Source organism: Varroa jacobsoni, unplaced genomic scaffold (genome assembly GCF_002532875.2).
Source record: "Varroa jacobsoni isolate VJ856 unplaced genomic scaffold, vjacob_1.0 scaffold_1327, whole genome shotgun sequence".
Classification (NCBI taxonomy): domain Eukaryota; kingdom Metazoa; phylum Arthropoda; class Arachnida; order Mesostigmata; family Varroidae; genus Varroa; species Varroa jacobsoni.
Window position 1 is genome coordinate 68,874 of NW_019214229.1, and position 20,716 is coordinate 89,589.

At 37.6% G+C, this 20,716-nt stretch overlaps 2 protein-coding genes across 9 annotated transcripts in view; one reads left to right on the top strand and one right to left on the bottom strand.

Moving 5' to 3' along the window:
- Nucleotides 1-20,716, bottom strand: part of LOC111268873 (cytochrome P450 4c3) — a 42,569-nt gene that overhangs the window by 21,404 nt on the left and 449 nt on the right. Inside the window, exon 2 of one of the 2 annotated variants that reach the window (XM_086971852.1) lies at nucleotides 19,741-19,849. The gene's annotated coding sequence lies outside the window, so the exon portion shown is untranslated. Of the gene's footprint in view, nucleotides 1-19,740; nucleotides 19,905-20,716 lie in introns of both variants that reach the window. The other variant, XM_022848078.2, reaches the window with a different exon arrangement.
- On the top strand, nucleotides 1,389-6,705 carry LOC111268874 (nuclear receptor-binding factor 2). Of its 7 annotated transcripts, none has more exons than XM_022848085.2 (6): nucleotides 1,389-1,744; nucleotides 2,056-2,249; nucleotides 3,134-3,279; nucleotides 3,832-4,052; nucleotides 4,489-4,526; nucleotides 6,294-6,427. In XM_022848085.2, the coding sequence occupies exons 1-6, from the start codon at nucleotides 1,712-1,714 to the stop codon at nucleotides 6,295-6,297; spliced, it is 636 nt and encodes a 211-aa protein (XP_022703820.1). In that variant the 5' UTR covers nucleotides 1,389-1,711; the 3' UTR covers nucleotides 6,298-6,427. The 7 variants fall into 7 exon arrangements, with proteins under 7 accessions (XP_022703820.1, XP_022703814.1, XP_022703817.1 ...); XM_022848079.2 differs by lacking the exon at nucleotides 4,489-4,526 and having other exon boundaries at nucleotides 1,401-1,557; nucleotides 1,684-1,744; nucleotides 6,294-6,705; XM_022848082.2 differs by lacking the exon at nucleotides 4,489-4,526 and having other exon boundaries at nucleotides 1,404-1,557; nucleotides 1,684-1,744; nucleotides 2,082-2,249; nucleotides 6,294-6,705.

Consider the following 20,716-nt stretch of genomic DNA (forward strand, 5'->3'; position numbering starts at 1 on the left):
AAAACGCTCAAAACGAAGATAAAATAAACCTACCGCCTAAGGATTCTGTTTGAAATATCGATTCACAGACGAAGGCCCGAATTGGCTGAGACAGGTTTATATCTTGAGCTATTGATAACTTGAACTAGTTAGTCATTAATGAGGCTCAATGACAAAAAAACGTAAAAAGTATCTATAAATGTTTTAATGCTCAGTAGAGACTTGCTGTCTTCAAATGTCACTGCAGTTATATTCTCTACTGCTTCTAATCGTGAACAATGCGTTTTTTTCGGGCCGGTATCGTCTATTACGACGATAAAAAAGGAAAGATAAGACATATGTTTTACAGGAGTTTATGGCTTCTGGCTGACGGTCACGCTTTAATTGAATTGTCTCGTGCTCATAGGCTGCCTATTAGGTCGTATGAAGCTTTTTTAATTACACCCCGAGATATGCAAGTTAGATTAACACGACGAAGAAATTTGGAGAGAGCTCTAAAGAACATGCATAAGGCACATGTTTCTTCCTTTAAGTTCGTCAACTGGCTACACTTGGCCACACGAGTTCCAATCCATTTATCTGGTAATATATTATCGATACTGCCAGAAATAGTTGTGACAAAGACAGATCTAGTTGTAGTAATTAGAGAGAACCACGTAAGGTGTTTTAGGACAACGTTCAAGCATGCCTTTGATCGGCCCATAGTTTATCTACTATATTTGTAGAGCGTTATTCAAGCACTACGGCCTCAGGACTACGCACCCATAGTTCATCATAAACATCACGCTATGTATCATAAAAGTAAGAAGTGCATTAAAAATGGTTCAATGAGGAATTTTCAATTAGCAAAAAATGTCTCAGGGGATATGATGCCACGTGGAACCGTATATGATTGTTAGTTTTCGTATAACGCCGATAAACTCATATTATTCATAGCAGTACTCTGATTTTTTTAAGGTAAAACTTGCCTCTATGTTAGCACGAATAGATACCCCAAAGGGTATAAAAATAGGTATACAATTTTATATTAGAGTTATCTCCGCTGGCCCGGTCGCGTTCGAGTTATTCGAGAAAATTTAGATGCCGACAACAACATCCTGGGACTAATTAGAATATCAGTTATCTATAGAAATTGAATGAATCCAATGGGAGTGTTCAAGTTAGTGACACAACACTGATGCCCGTGAACGAACAGATTATACATATCAATGATCGTAACGTTTTTAAACCTTCATTTTCCTGTTCGTCCATTTTATAAATGTAGCTTTTCTATAGCCCTTTTATAACTATTTTTCAGTGAAAGGGTACTAGAATAAGCATTTTAGGCTACCTAAACGTTTCTGTTAGCGGCAGGCCCGCACAGTGGGCTTCTCCCAAGCACTGATCACTTCATCATTGTTCCTTCCCTCTCCACGGTCGGTATGTTAAGCTGGTTGTTTAAGTACTCAGCTGTTTTCTACTATTGGTAGAAATGTGACGTCGAATTTCTGTCTACAGCAGTGGGAGTGTTGCACTACTGGGCTTACGTATTTATGCGTTGTAACTCTTGTTTTCTGAATAGCACGACCTACGATAAGGGTAAGTCGTTTGTTTCAAAGACACCCCTCCGTTACATCCGAGCCAGGCTTAGGTGAGCTTGGCGGGCGAAACCCCTCTCGAAGGCTGCAGGTTGTTGATTCTGCCGTTTTGGGCCTTACTTAACAGGTTAAGCAAGCTTTGGCCGGTGTCATTGATGATATATCGTGCGGAGGTATGGTGGCCTGAGGTACGATTCGTTCTTTTTTGAAATACGATTAAATGTTTCCTTTCCAAAAATGTATATTCTGAACTGTTCGCGTACAGCGACTTCTTCTTTTAATGTCACGTTCCCTTTTATTTTTCTTCTCTTAATGTAATATGTTGAACTCTATTTCAGAGATTAACCAGATAGAGGCTCCTCGTTCTAAATATTCTATTTAATTTTAGTCCTATCGGATTTCGGCTCAAGCCCCGTCAATGATCTATACTATACAACAGGTATGATTAAATAAAGAAACATAATTTTTCTATTAAATAACATCGTTTAATGGAGTGCAGCGATACTGTGTGTTTGCTGCTGTTAGTCATGTGCATATGATGGACCAACATGAGGAGCTACAAATCGAACTAGCTCATCGCGAGAGGCGTCGTGCAGATCGATTGCTTAAAGCTTTACGCTTCGAAGAAGCCATAGTGGCACACGAAGAAGCAACCTTACATCTGGAAAAGGTGAACTTCATTGATAATTCAATGTAAGTTAGGTGCTAGAACAAAAACTATGTGGTGAAGATGACTGGCTTTTCAGAAATGAGCAGTAAATAGCTTGTCAGGCAAATGACTGAGGTTGTTCAATATTTGTTGAACGTTAAACTGTTCAACTGGCCATGGATCAAAATTTCCACTTTGAATAAAATGGGTAGTGCATGCTATACTCCTTTGTGCTTGTATGCTTAGAACATAGAAATAGGATTTATTCGTTACAATATTTTTTACTTACGCTTTCTTCGGTTTAATTAAAATGGCCCCGTAACTAACAATGTTCGTTAACTTACTTTCCCGGAAACACATGACCGTTACCGCAGTAGTCAACTGCATTGAGTCAAACTCTTCTGCCTGATGAAGAGACCTGCTGGCGGCAGAAATAAATGGCTTCATAAGCCAAACAAAAAATAGCTCCAATCTATAACGAGAAACACTGAACCGATTTCAGTAAACGTAAAGAGAACTTAAACAGTTTACTTAGTTTTTACCAAGATCTGCCTCCTTAGTTTTTGTGTCAGTCCATCTACGTGTTTGACTAAATAAAGTGTTTATCGAGCATTTTCAACAAGGTTTTTGTTAACATTTTTTTAACAACAGTAATTTGATGCAAACGGCTTTAAATCTTCACAAGCCTTCTTACGTTTTCAGTTTTGGTTTATGGCGTTACATTGCACATAAAATATTCGCACACTACAAATTAGTCTATATTGAATTTTTAAACACTTTCTAGCAGTTTTTCGGTACATCATGATTGCACTAGGATTTCTAAAAAAGACTATGATTATGATTGTTATTAATAAATCGTAGTTAGTTTTTTGTTTTAAAATTTGTAAGATATTATGGGCTCAGATCATATTGTTAACATGTATTTCAGGCTCGTGCGTTATCGAATGATCCAACTGTTCAAGAATCTCTCCAGCTGCAAATCGCTTTTCACAATCGTCAAAAGCAGGTGGTGTGCTACAAACAGGAGTTACAACGAAATCAGCAAACGAGGCATACGTCGATTTTATACATCAGGTCAAAATCAAAATCTATAGTCCTCGCAAACTGTCTATGCGCTGAACAGAAAAACCAGAGAGAGTGACGAAATATAAGAATAAACATCAGTTATTTCTTTTTATTATAATTATTTTCGAATAATGTGCAACGAAGTACTATAAAACGACATGTGTATTTCATTGCAGCACAAGGTAATTTAAATACATTTTGGTCTGCATTGACGCCTAGCCAGTACGTACAGATCCACATATGGTCATGATTTTTTTTCATAACTAAGAATTGCCCAAATAAAACCGGAACTATGCTACATTATATTTATGACGCCGTTTGCGTATATAATGAAAGTTGTTCCGTTTTATGTTTCCGGAAAGAGTTGAGAGTAAGCTCGCTCATATGCAGCTTTCTGGTTTTGGTAACGTAATTACGGTAATCTCTACCTGGCTTACTGTGTCGTACTGTGTTGATATCAAGGTCAATTTAAGTTGTACAAGTACCCTTCTTGTTAAGCGTAAGGTTAACAATTTAAACATCAAGGAAAACGTTTGCTTTTCCTGTCTCATAGGAATACAGCAGATACGATCGAACTGGCGGAAATGGCTTTACCAGACTGCGCAGACAGTGTTGGTACATCTACCCGATTCAAGCCGCAAGATTTCCGGGAAAGCTTCACTAAACAGCTCCACTCCATAACCGATCGTAATGATGAGTTGCTGTTACAGATATACAAAACTATTTCTAAAAGCAATGAATCTATAAACGGCAGCACAAGTAATCTACTAGAGAATGGACAGGTCAGTAAAGTTCCATTATTTTCTCAATACTCGCTTATTTCCCATTTTAGATACTTTTATACTTGTAGACGATTTTTTTTTCGGACCTAAAGTAGGGATTTCAAATAATACAAATTAAAAACATTTCTGCTGTCGAAGTTTTTTTGACAAAAAGCAATTCATATGGTATTATGCAATTTCTAACACGCCTTATTCCCAAAGAGCCTTTCGTTCTAATCATGCTTAATGGCATTACTGCACGATTTTCTTAAGTTTCCTTGTAACAATGATAGCTAGCCATCTTTCTTAGTTTAGCTCAACCTGCGAGTTTCACCTCCTGTTCGCTATACGTTTTTGAGTGCTCGAGCTTGATTGATTTGAAATTTGGCGCGCCGGTGGCCATACTGCCTGATAACCCATTTTCTATTACCCTTTTTCCTTGGTTATCCTCTTCCAGTTACAGGCAGTTCAGGCAAAAAGCATAACGTGTCACAAGTATGTATTCAAACGCTTGGTCGCCGACAACGTTTACCTGTACCAGCTATCTGGTACATCAAGTAAACTCAGAATAATTCATCCGCACAATATGATATGATCTATCTTGTGATACCAAAAGCATAGTGGGATACTCGTGTTCGTAAACCATTTTGCCAATCTCTCTTCGGTATAGGAACTTAGGAGACGCTTTTTCGACCAAGTGGAGAGATTTTATCGCAAGATTAAGAGAATCATTGGAGTTGACTCCTTTAGTATAAAATTAGCGGCCAGCCATTTTCTACTACCAATCAAGACAAACTACACCAAAGTTGGACAAACTCGCTTCACGCACAGACAGATGCACGGGTTTGTCTCGTACCTGTTTGAAGGTTGATTTAATCATCTGATTGGTTTATGTGGGACCTCACGTGACATAAATACATGAATCCGATTGGCTCCATTTTTCACGCAGCTGTTCGCCGGATGAAACTTTAGGTACCCAGCGAAAATCATCGTAATCCAAGTTGGGTTGGACAGGTAGACAAATGAACACACAATTTTAGTTACATAGTAAATATATAAGTAGACTAGACATATCCACGGGCTTGTTTTAGTTATGGTTTAACTGATTTGACTTTGTTTACGTTCAGCCTTAAATAAATTATAGCGTACAATATTATTTTCTAGCAATAACTTTGCTCTGTTTAGCCCGTACTCCGTTTGCAAATTTGGTTCGGGTCACGCTTAGCCTAACATAAACGATAATCCGGTTACAGATCTATGTTACCCGTTTCGAATTCTTCTGAAGTACCAGTTCCAATACCAATTCCAATTTATTTTTATTACAACTTTATTTTGCTGGCTATCTATTAGCAACATTCATATTGTTGCAATTATTCCGCTCCTCGCGTTGTTCCATTTACGTTGTCCCCGTGACCGCATTATCTTACTCGAAGCAAAACATTAATTTAATTGAAAAATGTAAACCATAGTTCTAAATGCATCAACCGTATCGTAAATGAATCAAATTTAAACTAAGATTTGTATACAGAAAAAAATAAACTGCATAGAAAAACAAATAAAAATAAAATACGGTGAGTCGTATTTTATCAATTATCAATCATTTTGGCGAATGCCACCGTTTCCCTGTCATTCGTAACACAGGGAGGATCGAAAATTACCCATCTCATACAATATTACATTCTTTTTGTAGATCTTGAAAAACAAAGAATTATTCAATACACACATTTTACAAAATAATCAAAGGTTGCGAAGTGAATCACTTTATATGATGAGCATGCTCAAATTAACATTACGTTCTATACAATGATGAGACTTCTTTCCGGAAAGAGCCTTTAACAATTCAGCTATTTTCCTTGTGGAGCTCATCCAAAATGATACTCTAGTGACCTTAATATCTTACGAGGCCGATTTGGGTCTGAGAAACACAGACGGAAGGACAAATAGACCGATGGATAACCTTTTAGTGGTATATTAAGTAGATAGATTACACAGATCTGTGGGATTTGATCTGAGACAGATGGTGTAAAAAGGAGTTCGAATTAGAACTGGGCATTTTGAGGTATATACATGGCAGTACATTCTAGGATGGAAGTATACTGGTTATATCAAATTAATCAGTTTATGTCGATTATTTTAGGAATGCAGAGCACCAGATTGACACAGATAATTTTAGTAACAGGTCAGATAGCTGTAAGCCATGTTGCTTCTATAAGGCCACTGTGGAAATGATGAACATTTCTTAATAATATGCGTAACTTGCAGGTGATAGAAGAACTCAGAACGAATAACTTTGAAATTCGGAGGGTTTTTGATTCAATGGCGGAAAGCTATGATAAGCTTCAACAACGTAACAAACAGCTGGAGAACGAGGTCGAAATATTGCGAGCAAAATTGCGTTTGCTAGAAAAGGCCCCGACATCAGGTCCGGATGACAGGGCGGACCAATCCCTACCTGAACTACCTCCCCTTGAGAGACCAACTTTCGAGGGCTTCTCCACATCTACAACGTCGCTTTTTAGTTAGTATCAAAATGTAAATTAGTGAGAAGGGTTTATTAGACGCTGTTTGACAACGCTGCTAACGCTAACATAACCAATGCATAATGTGAAGGCTGGAGATATGTTAAATAATTTCATATATAAGCTAATAAAATAGAATGTCGTATTTATAATTACATAGACAATTTTTACTTGTTAATATATTCTTAGCCTGTGCATGTTATGTTTTTATGTATTGCTACTTAAATTAGATCCTGCTAAGTGTTTCTCGTTGTTTGCATGTTCGCTTACTAAACTCGAGAACAAGTGAGGTCCCTTTCTTGCAACCACGGCAGCTTGGTTTACTTAAACTGGCAGGTCGATGGACACAACAATAGGCTTTTTTGTCATAACAATGGAAAATAGAATGCAATACCCGAGAAACAGGTAAAACTAACATCAATAAAATATTTGGTTCGTACTCTGGTAATCAATACACTCGCTACAACGGAAATCTTCTATATAAAGATAAATGTGATTGAAATTACACGATAAAAGAAACTCAAAGAAAATGTGCAAACACATAAAATAAGAAGAAATGTTAAATAAGAAGTGACCCTATTGAGAAAACGTTTTCCTAATAATGATAGTAGTAATAATTTGTAACCTTTGTAGTACCTACTAATTGGTTGAATCCTCTCGCCCTTTCCACAGCTTGGCACCATGCTGAACCCCAGTCCATTTCGCATGGTTTACCATTGAGGCTGAGGCACAATTACACATATAATTTTGATTACCTTTATTAGGTAGCTACAATGACTTGCAAATAAATACATACATAACTCTATACTATGATCATATTTTTATACAATACGTACTCAGAAATACCAGATCGTTACAGTTCATTATATTGTGTTAAAAAAACATTTACAAACAAACTCACAATGTAACAGTGTATTTTCGTCACCACGCCAGGTTTTTTATCGAGTGCGCCGGGAAACGCTGTGCCTAATGGTATCTGGCACAAGGTACATCTTAAGCATGTGGGGGTCCATTGGATTCGTGGAAACCTGACGTGTAAAGTGTATAGCACGTGATAAAAAGCAATAGACCGCAAGTGACGCGATGATATGGTGGTCTGAATAATCCATTAGGTTGCAAGCAATTATTGCGCCTTTTTACACAGTAGAAAGCGTTACATTTTTTATTCCTATGATATAAAATCATTATTTTGTGTATTGTTTGTCACTGCGCACAACTTTCATCTTCCTAACGAGTGATGTACGCTGTTTCATCAGAGGGTAGCGACCTTCATCTCGAAAAACTCTTTCCAACTACGGTTTTAGTTGATAGGAATTGAGGGTAAAGTTATGGAGGTTACTGCATAGCGAATGGAAAAGGGGTCGAAACGTCGGTGCAAACTTCAGAAAGTATTGAGGGTGCAACAAAATCTCACTATTTGAAATTCAGGAGAACAGCTTTGACCATTTTTGTCTTGCTGCCATAAAGCAGGATGACGTGGTTGCGTCTGGGTTTTTTTGTGTTGAATAGTATGGTTGACTTGATGCTACTGAACCAAATAATGTCGATTAACTGTACTGTTCGTGGGAAGCAATTCCCAATGAATTAAGCCCTCGCAGTTCCATCAAACGCAAAGTATAACTTTAGTTGGATCCTGGGTTTTGCCTTCTTTCTTGGAGCCATATATTTCAATCTCTGATTTATGATGATATACACTGGTAACAACTCTGTGGAAAAAGTGATTCTAGCACACTACCGTTATATCACGCCGAGCGAGCAGAAAGAGCGCTTTTAACCATATATAAGAAGTAAACAATGAGTAAGAAAAAATGGAAAATAATACCTTAAAAAAAACATGTAAACATCGTAACGTAAAGGTTGCTTCGCTTACTTCATCAACTCCGAGGGCCATATTCTCATGCTATGACGCGTGCAAACACGCACGGAGCAGCAGCGGTATAGGCTGAATTGAAACAACTAATGCGAAGATTACTTGTATTTACGCGATTTTATAGAAAACAGGCGTCCAGGTTGCATGTGGCGATAAGAATAATAATAATAATGAGAGTCGATTTTCTTTGACGAAATAATTAAATATGTTTTACTATCATCCTTATCACCTCATTCGCGTTCGCAAAAACGCACACTCTCGTCAAACACGTAATCTTGTTTTCCACAAAGTCAAAGCATACCGATGTGATATGGCGACTTGTTGCTTTACTTTAGCCGTGCTAAACACTGCAGCACTGCCACTACGATAACAAGCGGTAACAGGTAGAGTCCCGCTGAAGCTGAAAAAGATCCGGAAGTGACGTCACCGTGTAGCCTTTCCCGCCACCACAACCAACGCCGCCATAAAGCGGCAACTTCCAGTGATTCGATATTGTGATTCTCATTCATTGATTACTTTTGTTTCTTCGTTACTGAAAAACGGCGTTTCGATCAATGTCCCCTGCGACTGAAGACAGACCCTTTCTGTTGTTAAGATGTGCAAAAGCAAACACAGTATATCGTAAATGTTGTTTTTTATTTTATCGTTTATGTTTGCTTATCGTTATTGACGTTGCTTAGGATTAGGGAACGCTTCCCACTGATGGTAACCGTAGGTTTATTTATCATTATTATCAACTTCCATCATCACAGATTTTAATTGGTCAACACACCTCGTTTTCGCTAGGCTCAATGGTATGAAGAATTTCGCGAAGTTCAAGAATGAAAAAATCAATTGACTGTTCATACTACCATGATTTACATTCGAGTAAAAAAGCACTTGTTTACCGTACGAACACATATATATCTATGGGGGTTACCTTAGGTTGATTTATTAAGATATATTTTTCATGGTTAAAAAAATGAGAGAATCTTCTTCAAATTATTACATTCGTTTACTTATTATCAATTATTCGTTTGCCTAGATTGTTCGAAAAACAGCTGTGCGAAAAAGGTTAAAGCGTCTTGTAATTTTTTTGGTAAAAGCGATACGTCATCAGGGAGAGGTGCACGTTGATTTCGTGCTCAGCGGTACAATCTCAACGCTTGTTTCAAAAGCTCTCCAACTGAGCTGTCTTTGTCGTCGCGGGAATTAGTGGTTACTTAGATTGCCTAAGCTGTTTCAGAATTTCGGATAAATGCTATTGTTCACAGAGCAGTTATCGAAAATTTTGAGTAACTCCTATACAAAACATCAGCGGATGGACTTTGGCAAATATGTATTTATATCAATATTTAGTTATTTATGATTATAAGCTGTTTAGTGTTGTCATTAAACAATGAGTTGAAAGGAAAAGACATTGTTTGGTGCTAAAAACAATCGAGCAGCGATTATGTTTATTTCTTGAAAGTGGGGACCCAGCGGAGTCGTAAAAACACTGGGCAGAAAGTCCTTAGTAGAAGAACAGCTCGTTACAGGCGCGAGCGTTTTAGGAACAGAAATTGAGACGTCGAACAGCAATGAAGAAGCGTTAATACTTTAGGACCCCATACAGTACACTGCACGAAGAAATTTAATATAGGATTCTCCAAAGCGCACATTATAAAACGGAAACGAAGACATAAAGGGAAAACATAGCTATATGATGAACTGAGTCCATGGCGGATGGAGGATCTGGTAGTGTAATTTAGAGAAAATCTGGGTAAGTATTACCAGCAAAACCGTCGCCATAGGCTAGACATAGATAAGTTTGTGATGCCCTCCAATTTATAAACAATTTCAGGCTAATAGTGTTGAACCTCTGAGGAGCCAACTTAACATGAGTGACAATGCTGAATAGATTTGGGCGTAAGCTTATACCCACAAAGCATCTCAAGAGCCTTTGCTATCGCCAAATATTACCGATAAAGCAATCAATCGACACTGTGATATATCTCGCACCCCAAAGTTGTTGACTGACATGTGGGACGGCTATCGCACACAATGTGGGTACGCGATGACATCACATAAGCTAACCGACATGTTGCAATCAGGAACGGCCTCGATCGAGGAAAACAGAATCAAGGAATGGCTTTGGCTCTTGTATTTTCCAGGTTTACGCGTGCTTTATTTGGGTTGCTTTAATACTTTAAAGAGAGCGATATGTGGCGTGGCGTGTTCTACCATCGATTTTCTAACAAACCATTTATAATCCAAATGGACATGATTATACATATCACATACACACAGTTAATAAGAAGCTCCTAAAGTGCTTTCAAACCTGTCAACAGTAAGGGAGAGTACGTCATAATATCGTCTTTCTACCCGTAATGGAGCTTTGGGTGATTAAGGGGGTATCTAGAACTCTACCCTACAGGTGACACCTGGGAATTCGAAAAATCACTAGACTATAGTCCTTTCGTTTGTTCACTGTCATACATGGCGTCCTTTTCGAAGTAGAATTTACGGTCAACTTTTTCGTCATGCTTGCCGTTGCCTTTTCTAGGGCTCTCAAGGCTCCATAAACGCACCACTTCCTCTCACAAGTGCATAGCCTCAGATCTTGAGGTTCCAATTAATCTATTACATACTTTGCATGGTTTGAAAGATATTCGAGCCAGCTGCCTAAATATCTTCCAAAAAATTTAATACACTAGCTTGTTCCTACGTTTACTACGGAAAGTAGTTAGGCAAAAGGACGCAAAGATGATGTGCAAATTCACGAATCTTAATGATCAATTATTGGAAGGTCATTTGCGGCTTTAAAGAAAGAAAGTGAAGCGCGTAAGACAGAAAGGTTTGCAAAGCTTGAGCTAGTTCAGCGTACAAGGCTTGACGAGCGTTTTTCAGCGCGCTCACGCTGGGCCGCGGTAGGGAGAGAACAGCGAAGACATACCAGAGTAACAGATCAAATGCGTTAGGAGTCTAACACGAATGAACATGGGTCAGTTTAGCAATGACTTTGCGAAAATTAAGACTGACCTGAAAAATAAAGTTGGCAGCATAAGGTATGCGGTGCCGTCTGTACTTTACATCTTGTGCTATATTTGTTTTTCAAACTTCTTTCGAATGATCATATTTAGTTAGTGTTCTTTAGAGTGTTCAGCCAATCTAGAATATCCCAGAAATAAGACAAGAGCAAAATGATGTTTTGCATATACATGCTAATTAGTGTTTTGGAGTTGTACACCTGATATGGATACTAGGCATCACTACAAACGGGTGGTTATGAGCGCGAAATAAGGTATGTCTTCGTTCGATCTCGGACCTAGACCACATAACTTGTCCCAAAGTTTCATAACCGAACACTTTACCACAACACCATCAGACACCACGTGTGATATGCCGAAGAGACTAGAATGGCAGTCCAGCTTTTTTGCTTGGCTGTACATGCTTTAATAAAGAGATGTCCTATGAGAAGGAGACCTTTTTCAGATAACAGGTCACGCAGAACTTCTTATCAAAAAATCAAGTAAAATATTTTCTCAACCTATACATCTAATGTAGCATCGAATACTTAGTTTATCTGAACCACGGATCAGCTACATGTGGTGGCATCTGAAAATACTGAAGGATTTCCTCAGTGACCGAGAAAACTGCTTGTAAACAGAGGAGACTTAGCAGGAAGCTCAAACAAAGCATTTAGTAGCACTATGTTTTGAAGAAGACCTATTTTTTCAATGAAACTCTTGCTCAAAGGTTAGTTGAATTTTTTTACTGAAGACAGCCGATCAGAAACTAGGTAATGATAACGAACTTGTCCAACCTAAGTTATAGAAGAGTTCGCCCTACGAAAAAAATAGCTTAAAATAGTGCCCTATTGCGCAATAGCGGAATAACATGCGGAATAGCAGTAACCAAATAACGATATTCCTGTGTTTAAATTTCATACTTAATGATATAAGCTTCAGCAACCCTATTTGGGGTTTTCAAGCAGTCTACCATCAGTTGAGCCAATTTAGAAACGAGTAAATAATATTGCGCCATGTAACGTTAATATCGTCAGCTGGTAAATATACATGTAAGCGGTATGGTGATGATTATGATAAGTACTGATGACTAAATGAATTTCCTTTTATTGGAGATTGGTCTCATTGTCCGAGTAATCAATACAAGGGCGCATTTACAGTTGAAAGCTTTTTAAATCAATCATTATTATCAGATAAAGCACTTTACTTTTTCTTAAGAGAACGGCATAAACAAGAACAGTATCAAATACTCAGAAAACGCCCAGAAATTTTAAAAAATTCTGTGAATCTTTGATTAATTTTTCATTAGATTTTCAACAACTTTCAGTTAGTCTAATAATAAATAAATGCAACATACTCAGGTTCGTAGTGTGCAATACATTGTTGTATGTAGTTTTTATATTTATTATTGTTACATGAACGAATTCGGTGCACCGATTAAACTGTTTGAAGATAGCAGTGCACTGCATTCATAATCTAAGGTCGCTCGACCTATTGAGCATAGCACGTTTTCTGCTCTATCGACTTAACAATACCCTTTGCTTTTGTATATCTTTTGCGATATTGGTGCATAATCCCAGAAATCGTCAATACAAATTTTGAAGTTTTTAACATCACTTACTGTTTCCCCCAGTATCGCCATTGGTTTCTTTTCAACATGTTAATCGAATTCTTGATAAAAAGTCAAGTCATGGTTGTTTGAAAAGTACATAGGTTGTTAAGGCCATTCGACTACAACTAATTTTTGCATCCGAAAGGAGAACGTAAGGCTTCGGAAAACATAAAATCGGTCCATTCCGTAACGTATTTTAGACAATATCTTAAACATACACGTGAAAAAATTTGCTATTTATCTTTAATACTTATATTAATTACTTAAAGAAAATGTGATTTGGTAGGTACTGTCACTTTTAATTTATGATTATTGTGATGTAAATACCGCTATCAGTGGCTTCACTAATATTATTTTAAAGTAAATATATAAAACTGAGAAAAACATAATGTATTGGTAATAATTGAAAATTCACGTGGTGTAACTGCTGGAAAAATCGTAGTCTGCTCAGGCAAGCATCATCATATGCTCCATGTGAATGAACTTGAACAAACAAAAAAAACAGGATGCTAAGTCCTTGATTACAGTTACTCGTTGTTCTACGAGATGCCTGTTCTATTAGATCCATATGACAAATGAAATCGTTTATTAAGGTGCTACATAAATAATGGCGCTATTACTCCAGATGTTTACTTTTTCTTTTAACCTTGCACTATTTGTTCCTCTGAGTTGACCATTTAAAAGGTATGTATGATTCACATTGTAAACTTGTTACACGCTCATTATTACGTGAACAGTATGTTATCTTAGGCTCAGGCGCCAAAAAAAAGGTACGAAAAAAGTACACTTTTGACACTTACTCTGTTAACTTGGGTCAGTTGCACCGTCTACGGCAATAACTTTTTAAAGGTGTTTGTTAAATTCAAGGTGGCATTTTGAACTTGGAGGCAATAGCTCTCGAGAACTTCGTTGGTGAAAAAGTTGTTAATTTGTTGCGAACGTTCGACTGTCATCAACGGGAATTTTGGGGATATCGAAATCTATTAGAAGTTACGGCCCTGGATGCTAGGGAAAGCGCGCAAGGAAATAGGGCTTTTCATTGACTTTCAACGTATGACCCGACGCTGCGTTAAGCTCAACCAGAAGGGCAGAGTTCTGCATAGAATTGCTAATGATGTCAGGAAGCAGTATGACTGTTTTGATATGAAACGGAAAAGTAAAAGGGTAGAGCATAGAAATACGCCTGAACTCAAAGGTAAGCCAGATCAATTTGATGAGACTGGAGGGACATCGAAGAAAGGTGTGAAAAATAAAACATTCAACCAGTATCTGCATACGGCCCAGTAGTGTCAACTGAACAAGGCGATCCGACGGCAGGCAAGACGAAGTCATGCTTCCCCACAGTAATGCCAGCTCTCACATGGCAAAAGAGATTTTTGGCATTCACTATAATCTCCAGACCTTGTACATGTTTATTACTATCTTTACCACCACTAGGAAATACACTTTATAACACTATGTTTAGTAGTGAGGAGAATCTCAAAAACAAATTAGACGAGATCTTTAGCGCCTAGACATTTCTATCGAAAGGAAACAAATTCGTTGAGAGGTGAAAGAAGATCACAAAGAACGATAGCGAATGTATAATAAATTCATTCTTTGCTAGAATTTGATTAGAACGCCGTGTTTTTGTATGCGGCAAAAAAATATAACTTATGCATAGAGGTAGCATTTCAACAATTCAGTCCTGCAGAATTTATAACTAGGCACATGCTGCAAGATACTTGAAGCTTTATCTTTTGAAACAACTTTCTTAAAATGCGGGGCGTCATGGGCGCCAAAATGTGTTGGTTCCGCTTTACGCGCGCAGATCTTGATTCAAAAATCTCCGTTAAAGAAATTAGGGATTTAATTAACAATTGACGGTAACATCCGTTTATAGTGCAATGAAAATTATTTTTACAATGACTGTTACTATTCAGCGCAGTATACGACACATTTATTTTATGATTTACTGAGTAGCGGTAAGCTTTTAGGTGCCTTAAACATCGTATACTATTAAGTGCAGGTAAGAAGATAATTTGGTGTTTTACTGGGTTCGTTGCCTATTAGATAGGAGATCTTTCTAATAGGACATTTTCTAGATTGTTATTATAATGCCTTCGCAGACTAAACTTATATAATCCTGAACTGCTTTTTTTAAATTAAAAAGTACGCTGATTTCATTTTCAGGTACTTAACTAGGGCCGCTTTACTCTAGTTAATACGGCAAGTCTTGACAAGTGTTCATTTTTTTTAAAAAGATAGCAAAAAGTGTATGGTTATCAGAATTGATAGCCTCGAGTCTTGCTTTTAGCGCAGGTAGTAAATACAAGCGCTAGCACAACTAGGATTACAGAGGAGATAAGCCACCTACCTTACTAGATTACAACTATCCTGATATAATATCTTGAAACCATTGAAAATGAAACTGTTGCTTATTTCTTTGATACCCATAGCATAATTCCGATTCTACTTTAATGGGATAATATTTATTGTGACAAATAAAATAAATTTTGTTGTGTCATTTTAATTAAGTAAGTTTAGTCTATGTATCTTAACCCGGTGCTAACAACCATTGAGCAGAATACAAACGTCATGCTTTATTTGGAGTACGCTTATTATTATTACTATTATATTTACAACATGGAATAGACCGTTGTACGGAGCCCGCAGTCAGGACTGAATCAGCCACCTTCTAGCCGCATTGCGATTAGGCATTGTCTACTTACGACAGAAATAAGTAAATGGAACGTTGCATAGGATATCACAGACAGTTTCGTTCCTTGCGGTTCAATATTTTAAGTCAATATTGCTTTTGTTTATGAACCCAAAGGGTTATCGGCGGACATTTTTCTAATGAATCGGCTCCATTAGACCCGCTCTTAAAACCACTGATAGCGATGATCAACGACGGAAATTAACACAGGTGATAGTTTAGGATCGGCTATATTATATTTAGTTTTGTTTGAAATTATAAAAATTACAAGATTTGCTAAAGAAAATGTTGCCGGAAAACAGTTATAGAATGTTAAGACAATTAATCGCATAAGACTTTTATTGTATCATACATGCTGTGAATGTAAATAGTTGACAAGTAAGTACTAAGTGTCCAAACTTTTATAGCAGATTGATATCAAGGGGAGGTAGACAAGTCAAATGCACAGTCGAATCATCGTTTATTCTCAGTTAGTAGACTCACAGAAAACTTGTTTTCTTAGGTGTTACATTTATCCACTCGCATATGACAAACGTTTGTTTAGCTAAAAATTGAGACAATTTTTTCTAAATAATCTTAATCTCTTTTCAAATAAATTTCAAAATAAGCGCGGGTGTTTCGACTGAGATCACTAAATCTCGGACTGAAAAAACCAGGAAGGAATCGCAAGTAAAGCCTTTCAATCAACACGTGTAATTCAATAAAGGAAATTTAAAGCCAAACAAATGCTGAAATATAAAAGAAGAAGAAACACTTAAACGTGTGTTTAATCATAGCACCGTAATGTAATCGAATCGTTAATAGCCTATTTGAGAGAGAATTCAAAAATAAAACAGAAGCTGTACATAAAAGTGTACACTCATTTGTCGAAACTTAATAATCGTTGCCTATCTTACGAAGGCTTCCGGTAATGATAACGGATCACGTCGCTGGATGAGTCACTGGCGACAACAGATAATTTATGGCCATGGACACTGCGCTATCCGTATTATAACCACCAGAACAGCAGCGCCGATAACGTCATTAAAAACAACAGCGATAATCACTGCAGTTGGGGTCGTTTCATGGTGGCTGTGATGGCTATGTCGGCATCGGCCCAGGCATGGGATCGCTCCGATGATGATAATGACAGACCATGACGATAATTTCTTTTATCTGGTGCTACTACTGCTGCCGCTAAATACCAGGAGCGAGAGGTAATTGTTGTGATTGTGATACAGCCACTATCAGAATTTGCACCAGAACTCAATCGTTCGACGATGGCTGTCGCTTCTATTCGTCCTCCTAGACACCGTTGTTATTAATAATTTTATTAGTATTATTATCACGGTGTTGCGCTTAAATGGCACATATCTCCCACGAGCATCTCTCTCTGCATTCAGCGCCGCTACTCTAAAGACCGATTGGGTGATGGAGGTTATCACAGAAATTTGTGGTACCGCTAAAAAGGGCCATCGCAAGGTTCCTTGTAGTAGACCTCCGCTGCTTTTCTTCCGACTGCTAACATGTTTGTTCCTAATGATGAAACAATAAAGGGACTTTCTTTTATATAAAAGGTCATATGCACCTAAAAGTGTTTGTAACTGAAAAACGAAGCAAAACGTAAGCGGCGTAACGTAGAACAGAAACCAATGTATTCACGTAATTTAACTGTTGATGAGAGCTCTCATTTCGGGTCGGAGAATGCCGATCCGAGACTAGACAGTAACCATCATCTTCTACGCAAAATGTACAGGCAGAAACAATGACTCAATTGTTTTGTGTAATGTCTTGACTAGATGTTTACTTCGCGTTAATCATAAAAACTAGAACTCCTGAAAAGCGTCGTCAGCCAGCTCAGCTGTAGTGTCACATTTAATACGATATTTAGTGAGCTGAATTAATTTACTTTCTTGATTCATTAATTATACGTTCGTTTCAGTATGCTGCTACACTAACTATATTCTTTAATATACTATGGTCAAACTCACCTAATATCTCTTACATTTTGAATTAATACACTACATACAAGCTAATGTGGCCCGAAGGTTATTATACCTACATTCCTTAATTAGACGTGAAAATATAAGGCGGTACATTTTAGTAAAGAAAGGTATATCTATGTACACTCGCCAGGTGTTTTCTACCAGAACTTGCTTCCTTTACCATGCCTCCAATTTCTAGTCAGAAACGGCATATCATTCCGAGCAACTCTATTGATTTTTAGGTGCTGTGATTAAACGCTATAAATAAGTGTCATTTAATTGCCGATCGTTTCGTATATATTCTGAACATGGAATAATAATTTAATATGTTGAGAACTGACCGCTCGAAGCCATAGACGTCATTAGTTGTGCTTATTTTAATATAATTGTTCGACTTAGACTCGATCCATGCGCCAACCTATCCGCTTTCATCCTTGAATGAGCCTACATGGCCGGACTGGCATAATGTGTCTTATTATGTTTCCGATCTAAGATCCGTAAAGGAACACATTGTCATTCATCCCTTTCCAAGGATTTCTTATAACTAAGCTAAAGTATTTCATTTGTTTCGGCAGTGTTAATATCTATAGATTGCCGGCTGCGTCACATGTAGATGTGGCCTGTAGCATATATGTCCATTGTATTTTAATCGATAGGAAAATTCTGGCTTTGCACACAAAGACTGCCCATTCGACCTACTGAATTAACGAAAAAACGAATATTCAGTAAAAATGAATCGAAATAGCAAGTAATTGTGGAGAGGAAAATTTAGTCGCAAATAATCTAAAAAAAAAAAAAAAAGAAAAAATCGGTACATGACATATATTATTACACGACTTTGATCATTATGTTTGCCTTATTCCTGGGTACAGTTTTGGACGTTTATATTTATTTTATTGCTATAATATAGCACATTGATGCGGAGTAAACATGGCTGATGTTATTATCGTTATCATCTTAGTGGCCCTTTAACAATCGGTAAGAGCCTTTGTATTAAGCAACGCCATATATGCAAATTAGGCTTAATATGACGTAAAGGATCACTTGTATACAAGATCGAGTTTGTTGATAGAGGTTAGTAGATGTTGAGAATAGAAATAAGGCTGTAAAATGAGGGCAATACCAAATAGCACATTGCCTTTATATTTGTTTGTTTATTGGATTGCAAACTCGAAAAACTACCCATTGGAGGCGCAGCTACAAGTCGACGCCTGCAGACATCTAAGTGAGATGTAATTTTAAAAAGATCACGTTTTCGAAATTGAGTAGTCGACAATCGACAGCCAATTACCTTGAAAGATTACGGAGAAACCGTCATCACGATAGTTGATAGTGCTGCTGTTTAAAAAGGTCATGATAGTTTGGCCCTGGTCTCCGGAAGCGCTCATTGCCGCAACATTGTAGTCCTTCATCTCTAGAAGGGGTTCGCTTGAAGCAGAGCGACCAACCAGAGAATACTAAGACATTGACATTCGCTATAATAAGAGTTCTGTCGACAACAATGTCAGTTGCGGTGCTTCCAGGATAGGTCAGCGATATCAGTAAAGGAGGTATTTCTATTTTCGGTTGCGAACTAATCATAATTAATTATTTGATAAACGACATTCTTGCTGCCAGACTAAAATATATCAATAGTCGGCGACAACTTTGTCGCTAGATGCACAGCAAATTGATAGAAGAGGGCAGATTGCCCGTGCATGTATAGCTGCAGTGCAGCAACAACTGATATCGTATTTGTCCAGGTTTCGGGCCGTATGAAAAAGTGAAGTAGATACCATCTAAGGGGTAGCCAATTACCTGGTCGCCTTGGTATGACATTGACTCAGCCCGGATTTTGCTGATTCGATAGTAAATACTCACGTAAAGACTACTGACACCAGCAGTAAGGTAGTATGTCCACATGTGATATGTGTCGTTCAGATGACCATGCCGGATCTGCTACAATAAAATTTCATGAAACAAACTATAATATGATGTTTTTCCTTTATTCTAGATTTTAGTTATTTGTGGTAATCTAGCTGAGGCTGCTATTTTATACATTTCAGTTTTTTGACATTACCCTTTTTAGACGACTGATATTACAGATATATCATATCCGTCTGCTCAGATTTTCCGCCGACGTTCCAGCAACACATTTCTGACGTTTGCATGCTCGGTTGTGGCTACGGCTGTGGTGTCAAGAAACGTAGGAACAAAGAAATAAGGATAACAACAGCCGTTTAGCTGTAACAAAAATCGAAATGAACTAATGAGTAGACGTGAATGAATAGCAACACATTATCCAGTAACCGTGATGATGTCAAGCTAACGTGTTTCATTATTAAGCTTGTGGAGACGCTGGATTCTTCAGGTTCGAATCCCCACAACCCCTTCAATAGCATACTTCGTTTCGCGCTAACAGCCAGTTTACTTGAGGCATAATTCGACGTTCAACTCTGAACATTTTATGCATCACTGAACGAGACTGAAGACGGCCTAAATAACTGAATGTGGTCATCTTCCGTACATCGACCAGTACGTCTATTACGAGTCGTTATTATAAATATTCAAACATTAATGGTATAATTGCCAACCCATACGTACGTTGATGTAATTACGTTCTTAGCACCTAGCCCTTAAAAATATTATTACCATTCGTACAATGCAATGAATAACCTTTCATCTATTAAGAGTCTCACTTCCGTGGGAAAAACACACGAGAGCAAAAACTGTAGAAATTGTATTTTTGAAACGTTCAGTATGCTTGAGGTAACGCGCTCAACATTTCCGGTAATAAGTTATATACAACAAAAAGCTTTGGCGAGACTAGTAAGCTAGAAGGGCTCCATTAGGCTGGATAACCTATGAATGAAATAATTTTCGCATTGGAGGCTAACTTAGTTCTAAATTTAAGATAAATCGTAAGCGACCACTTTTTTCTTGTTTGCTATCCAGTGCGCTGGCACGATACCTTTATGATTTTTTTATGATTCTTGCCTCAGGAATTTAAATAAAACCAACATGCGTAATAATCCTTCGCTTGTCACTCCCCTCCT